Here is a 7771-nt window from a genome sequence, read left to right on the forward strand (position 1 = left end):
CTCTCTCCTTTTCCAAACACACCAGACCAAATGGTTTATACAGTAAGATACCGTTGTGGCCAGCAGCTAGCGATTGAAGCACCTGTGGATGCAGATTTGGTTAGCACTGTTCCAGAATCTGCTACGCCTGCTGCTCTTGCTTATGCAGGAAAGGTATTTTCTCTTAATTAACATGCAGTGAATTGCTCTCCCAGCTGTGGAATAAGAAACCCTTGCCTATAAAGAGAAACTCATCAACATTTCTAAGGAGAAAGGAAGGTTTGGTGGTTAATGTTGGTTTGTTTACAAGCGTTTTTTATTTTCCAAGCTTTTTATCCAATGACACTATTTTAGTGAAAACCACTAAAAGGTTCACTGAAAAGAAAAAAACGTTCACTAAAGGGTTCAGAAATTGGCCCCCTTCTTTTTAAAAAGATAACAACATGAATATACAGTTGACCCTTGAACAATTTGGGGGTTAAAGGTGCCAACCCTCTGCACAGTCAAATCTGTGTATGCATTTTAATGCCCCCAAACTTAAATATTGATAACCTACTGTTGACTGGAAGCCTGACCAATAACATAAACAGTTGATTAACATATGTTGTATATGTATTATATGCTGTGTTCTTGCAATAACGTAAGCTAGAGAAAAGTAAATGCCTTGAAGAAAATCATAAGGAGGAGAAAATATATTTACTATTCCTTACGTGAAAGTGGATCTTCATAAAGGTCTTCATCCTCATTGTTGTCTTCACGTTGAGTAGGCTGAGGAGGGAAGAGGAAAAGGGGCTGGACTTGCTGTCTCAGGGGTGGCAGAGATGGAAGAAAATCCACCTATAAGTAGACTCATGTACTTCAAACCCATGGTGTTCATCAACTATATATTCAGTGGAAAAATTTACTTAAAATAAACGTCTTGAATCATCTTCACAAGTCACTGGAATATTTGCTTGCTACTAAGTATGGGTAATAATAAAGCTGTTTATGTTCATTTAGCGTAATGTTGTCAGTGTTATGCTTTATTTTCATAACCAGGTAGATTGTGTAACTGTAGTAATCCTGGGGTATAACATCCAATATTCACTACCTTGGATACTTTATTAACTTCTAAAAGAATTAATATGCATACATTTTAGAAAAGATTACCTTGATAAATGGGTTAATTACTTCTTATCCCTAAAAAAGTATCTCATTGGTCTACTGGTTTTATTTATTTTAATTCATTTATTTAAAAATTATCATTTTGATGAATTTTTCTGACAGTGATTTAATCTTTGTCGTGTCTTCATATGCTTAGTGTTATCTTTCAAAACAGAGGAATAATGTTTAAGACAAAAACATTATGAGTCCTCACAAAATGAATTGGTTTTTCTACCAAGTATATTTTGTTTAGTGGTTTTTCTTTTTGCCTTTTTTCCAAATAACAAAGGAAAATTATTTTGAAATTTTACTTGAATATTGTGGCGGCGACACAATCTAGAGAAATATTCGCCTATTCTGTATATTACTCCTCATTGTCCTTTCATTTCTTCTCTATCAGTGTGGACTTCCATATGTGGAGGTGCTGTGTAAAAACCGGTATGTAGGGAGAACCTTCATTCAGCCAAACGTGAGGTTAAGACAACTTGGTGTTGCAAAAAAATTTGGAGTATTGTCAGACAACTTTAAAGGCAAAAGAATTGTTCTTGTAGATGATTCAATTGTCAGAGGCAATACCATCTTACCTATAATAAAACTGCTCAAAGAATCTGGTGCAAAAGAGGTAAGTAATATTAAAACATATCCTAAAGCATCAGTTAACAATAAGATACTGGCATAAAATTGCAATTCAGGGAAGTGAATCAAAATGGATGTTCAGTATAATAAATTAACTTTTTTATATCAGTTTGGTTTAGGAATAACTGTGTAGCAACTTGGAGAACATGTCACAGCCACACTTACATTAAATGTAATCCTTAATAGATTAAAAAGCTCAATATAAAAGCTTAAGGCTGGGTGAGTTAGCTCATGCCTGTAATCCCAGTACTTTGGGAGCCTGAGGCAGGAGGTTGCTTGAGCCCAGGAGTTCGAGAACAGCCTAGGCAATATAGTGAGACCCTGTCTCTACAAAAATAAAAGATAATAATAAAATTAAATTTTAAAAAACCTAAAATGTTTACAAAATTACTTAAAAGACTAACTACACAAAATAGGCTGGGCACAGTGACTCATGCCTATAATTCCAGCACTTTGGGAGGCTGAGATGGGCAGATTGCTTGCGTCCAGGAGTTCAAGACCAGCCTGGGCGACATAGTGAAACTCGCCTCTCCTAAAATTACAAAAAATGGGTGGGGCGTGGTGGCACACACCTGTAATTCCAGCTACTTAGGAGGCTGAGGTGGGAGGATGGCTTGAGCCCAGGAGGTAGAGATTGCAGTGAGCTGAAGCGATCTCAAAAAAAAAAAAGTCTAAAAACACAAAATAGAATGCTTTTTAAAATCAGTGGAGTATTGATTGCTTTCTCTACTTGAAGACATGCAGTCAATCCCAGTGTAATACCTTTGACTTATTATTTTTTAAAATGTATTTGTTAAAGACAGTGTCTGGCTCTGTTGCCCAGGCTGGAGTGCTATGGCACCATCTCAACTCACTGCAACCTCTGCTTCTGGGGCTCAAGCAATCCTCCCACCTCAGCCTTTTGAGTAGCTGCAACTATAGGCATGCGCCATTGCAGCCAGGCTAATTTTTGTATTTTTAGCAGAGATGGGGTTTCACCATGTTGCCCAGGTTGGTCTTGAGCTCCTGGACTCAGGTGATCCACCTGCCTCGGCCTCTCAAAGTGTTAGGATTACAGACGTGAGCCACCGTGCCCGGCTAAGTTATATTTTAATATCACTTTATGTCTTTTTTTTTTCCTTGATACTGGGACTCACTGTGTCACCTGGTTGGAATGCAGTGGTTTGATCTCAGCTTACTGCAACCTCCACCTCCTGGGCTCAAGAGATCCTCCCACTTCAGCCTCCCAAATAGCTGGGACCATAGGCACACACCACCATGCCCAGCTGATTTTTCGTATTTTTAGTAGAGGCGGGGTTTCACCATGTTGCCCATGCTGATCTCAAACTCCTGAGCTCAGGCCATCTGCCTGCCTCAGCCTCCCAAAGTGCTTGATTACAGGTGTGAGCCACCATACCCGGCCTCACTTTATGTCTTGAAAAAAATTTTTTTTTTAATTTTTATTTTTTAAATTGACAAATGTATATATTTATTGTGTACAACATGTTTTTATATAGATATATTATTTTAAGATTTCAAAGCTTATTCTATTTCAGTAGCTCATACTACAGAAATGAGATGCCATTTACAACTAATAGTTGTGTAAATTTAAAAATAGAGTCTCAGCCTGGGCAACATATACCCCATCTCTGAAAAATCAAAAATAAAATCTCACTGTAGAAGGAAGTGGGATGAAAAGCAGCATGCCACTTTATTTAGAAAGTTTCCAAGAAAATTGGGATTATGATTTTCCAGCCTTTTTTATACCTGTGTTTAGGATTATGATCATCTCACTCTGGAATTCTGTGGAAATTATGTAATACATACAAGAGTTTAACATAATTTCATCATTTATTGCAATAGTGAAAAAGAATAAAGTCAAAGAACCTGGAAATGGCATATCTCCCTGTTGGTGAATATAATTTAGTAAATTGATATATCAGTGTGATGAAATATGATGCAGCCATTAAATACTAAGAAGACTACGTAGCAAAAATGGGAAAATCTATTCTAGTAAAGAAAGTTTAAAAAGGAAATGTGGACACTGAGTATAGCCATGTAAATGTACCTGATGAAAGGCAAAAAAAACACTAACAGACAAAAACAACTCTGTTGTAGTAGTAAGGTTTTTGTTATAACCTGGTAAATTGTATTTTTCTTTTTAAAATGGTAAGATAAGGGATAAGCAGAAGTACCCGGTATTACAAGAGAAAAGTGGCTCTAGGAATGTAAAGACATCAAATGAGAAGTAGGATATCTAGACAAAGAAACTTCCTCATGATTAGGTGAAAGAGAAAAAAAACAAGCAGCAGCTTTGTAGAAAGAATAATTTATTACCCGTATGTTGTTACTGAATATTCTGCAAAACAATTTTATATTGTATTTGCACAATGAAAGAATTTTGCATACTCTTAAAAACCTTGTGTGCAATGATTTCTTTCCAAGGTACACATTCGAGTAGCTTCACCACCAATTAAATATCCATGCTTCATGGGAATAAACATTCCTACAAAAGAAGAGCTCATTGCCAATAAACCAGAATTTGATCACCTTGCAGAATATCTAGGTAAGTATTAAAATTTCTATAAACTTTGATTATTGACAGAGAAAATCCAAAGCTTGACAGTCTTTACACCTTTAGTAAAAAGGAGTATTCAGTGTTTGTTAAAAGTAGTTATATATGTTAAGCAGATATTGAATACTATTCTCAACAGTGAGAGTAGTGGGCATGGGCAGACACCACAGAGTCTTGTGTTGGAGAGCTAAGCCAAGGTGAGATCAGAGAAGGAAGAGGTGGTTTCCAGGTGGAGGGAAGTGCAAGCACATCACTTAAAGCCTCCCAAAAGTCAGATCCCAAGAAAAACAAAAATAATTTAATCAGATTCTAACAGAGTAATTTGGATGTGGATACAAATCACACAGTAAAAAGTTTGTGTAGGTTCATATTCAATAATGAGATAAGGAGACTTCGAGATCTAAGTTATCCTGGGTAAGACATCTTCCTTTCAAAACCAGGTGATGTATAAACTGTGGAAATAACACATGATATTTAGTCATTGTGCCTTGGTACCTCCACACCATCTGTTTGTGGCTGGTGTTTCTTTTAACCTGTCATGCATGTGCCTCACTGGTTAAATATTTTTAAATATCACCCTGATGGGTGTCATACATGTTATGAGCACTCACACTCTGCCAGAAACTGTGCTGCCTATATTATCTATATTATCATAACATCATAAAAACTCTACATTTAGGCAATGTTTCCACCATCTTATATAGATGAAAAAATAGACAGGAAAACTGAGTGAACTTGAGCTTAACTTTGAGCCTAGATCTTCCTGACTTTAAATTCCATTTTCTCAATTAAGAAAATTACTCCCAAAGCCCTCTAATTCCATTCTAGACTTGAAGCCTCCTCTGCTGTTTTAAATTATGTTATCTCCTAGATTCCAATTAAGATTTTTAAAAATAAAGGAACTGGGTTTTATTGATTTTTTTTCCTTTTTTTTTAAAGAAAGGCTAAAGGAGAAATTTTTATCCTAGCTTAAATTATTCTGTTTGTAACTATTCTCTGTTGATGCGTTTCTTCCTTTCTAAAGGAATTCTCATTACATTTTTACTTTTCCCTCTTTCTTTAGGAGCAAACAGTGTTGTGTATCTGTCAGTAGAAGGACTGGTTTCATCTGTACAAGAAGGGATAAAGTTTAAAAAACAGAAAGAGAAAAAGCACGATATTATGATCCAAGAAAATGGAAATGGTCTGGAATGTTTTGCAAAGAGTGGTCATTGTACAGCTTGTCTCACTGGAAAATATCCTGTAGAATTAGAATGGTAGCTGGTAGGGTTGGATGTGTGTAGTTTCAAGATAGAAAGTTGGTCAAAAAGTTATAGTGGTCACGTCTCATCTATTTACTGTTACAATGTAAAATGCCATGCTTATGTTTACCTTTATAAGTTTTGAGATTTTTTTTTTTTTTCTGAAAAGGATACCAAAGTGCGATAACTGAACATTTCTAATTGCATATAATACAACAATATGTGGTGTTCTTTTTTTTACACAAGTATTGGCTAGCCTTTTTAACCTGGTCAGAGAAGGCAGGTGGTCACTGACATTTGCCAAGTCCATGCTTTAAAGGGTTTGCAAGAAGTTAGGGTTAAGGAGAGGTGATGCCAACAAGACGGTGAGTTAAATATAACATTTCACACAAAGTTTGAATAGAATACATTATACCTCATAGGTGTCTAGCCTCTACAGTTCTGGCTGTAGTTATGACCTTGGCTTCCCTGTCTAACTGTAGACAAATCTTTAAAAAAAAAACATAAAATATAATCTGTGGTGCCTCAGTTTCCCCACATGTGCAATGGGATACTTATATTATTAAATAATTAATAAGAATGTGAATAAGTGTCATACTTTTGTGATTTGAGCCATCATTTCACTTCTGATTTTAAGACAACTCATGATTGTTAGCTTTTGGAAAGCTAATGATTATTAACTTTTTGAAATTAGTTTACAATTAAGATTTCATTATGATGGAAGGAGACATAATTGGCAGATCTTTGCCATCTCTCTTTGAGATGTCCTAAAAAGGGTTGTAAAAATCTGTGAAAAAGTTTTTCCTACATTTGACTAGAAAATGTGATCCATAGTATTTAGTGCCCTGATACTATAAGCTCAGCAAGTAACCTGGTACATTTGAAATAAAAACCAAATTTTTAGATTCAAACAATCCCTTTATCCTTAATTTAATTAATTATCATATGCTTTTTTTAAATGAAGTGCTTGATCACTTGCAAACATATATACATGTAGATATACATATACATGTACACATACACATAAATATTATTGCAATTAAGTGATCAAATACAGACACAATAGGGGCCAGTTTTGTTTAAGGATCAAAGAGACAACCACTTTGGGGAATTAGTATCAACTTACAATCCAAGTCCAAGTATCATCTTATAATCACTTTTTTCTACTTTATTAAGATCTAATGAATTTGATTTTTTTGAAGTTTTTTCATGTAACATCTGAGATTTAGAAGTTTAAGATGACTTGACCCCAAACCTTTGTTTATGTAAGAATTTTTAAACATAAAAGTGTTTGTTTCTGTTATGTTACCATAATTTGATGTATATAGTGTCCAGATCCATTTAGAAATTTAATATTTATTAATAACTGAAACTGTTTGTCTTCCTTTGGTATATAGTCTCACATATTATATTATAGCAGGCCAAGATAAAATTTTGACAGCTCTTTAAGCCCACATGCAGCAGTGGGTCAGATAACGCTGTGGCAGTGACACAGGCAAATTGGCATTTGAATAAAGCCCTGGGACCACCTCAACATGTGTAGCCTCTTGTCTTAAATGTACTCCCCATGGCAGCATGGAGGAGGCAAGACCTGTGGGTCAATTTTGAACTGGCCTTACTTTGATTTTTAAAACAAGAGACTCAGGGAAAGTACTAAACCAAAATCTCTGATTTTACTTTGCGTTTTCTGTAGTTTTTGTTTTACTGAGATGCTTTTGTAAAGGAAAATAATACTGTGACAGTTTGGTAATTCTACAGATTTCTTAATATTTCTCCATCATGGCCTTTTACTTCACAATTTTCTGAAGTCTGAATTCAATTACAATTTTTTTTTTTTACCAATTTAATCTCAAATGTTGTTTAACTGCTTTAAATTCATATACATAGAGTATTATAAACTGCAGAGATTAAAAATGTGTTTTCACGGGATTTATATTGTGAACTAAACTAAGCCTACTTTTTTGACTTACTTGTGATGCCTTGTTGATAAATATGTGTAATAAGTATGTTTAAATATGTGTGCCCTTTTTTTTTTTTTTTTTTTAAATAGTGACTTTAGTTAGTGCTTTATGGTAAACAGCATGGAGACAACTTCCAGGCTCCATTCTTGGCACCAGCTAGTCATATCTTATTTCTCTGATCCAGGCATTTCAATAAATAGGCCATCTCTTATGAACCAGGCAAAACTGCTGGTTGACTATGAGGGACAAATAAAGTA

At 35.0% G+C, this 7771-nt stretch overlaps 1 protein-coding gene across 1 annotated transcript in view; it reads left to right on the top strand.

Moving 5' to 3' along the window:
* PPAT (phosphoribosyl pyrophosphate amidotransferase) overlaps nt 1–7567 on the top strand; it is a 42432-nt gene extending 34865 nt beyond the window's left edge. Inside the window, exons 8-11 of the mRNA XM_054484701.2 lie at nt 26–153; nt 1523–1744; nt 4183–4303; nt 5376–7567. Of these exons, the coding sequence (XP_054340676.1) occupies nt 26–153; nt 1523–1744; nt 4183–4303; nt 5376–5572 (668 nt within the window). The 3' untranslated portion in view covers nt 5573–7567. The remainder of the gene's footprint in view (nt 1–25; nt 154–1522; nt 1745–4182; nt 4304–5375) is intronic.
* Nucleotides 7568–7771: the final 204 nt, after the last annotated feature.

This window comes from Pongo pygmaeus, chromosome 3 (genome assembly GCF_028885625.2).
Source record: "Pongo pygmaeus isolate AG05252 chromosome 3, NHGRI_mPonPyg2-v2.0_pri, whole genome shotgun sequence".
Classification (NCBI taxonomy): domain Eukaryota; kingdom Metazoa; phylum Chordata; class Mammalia; order Primates; family Hominidae; genus Pongo; species Pongo pygmaeus.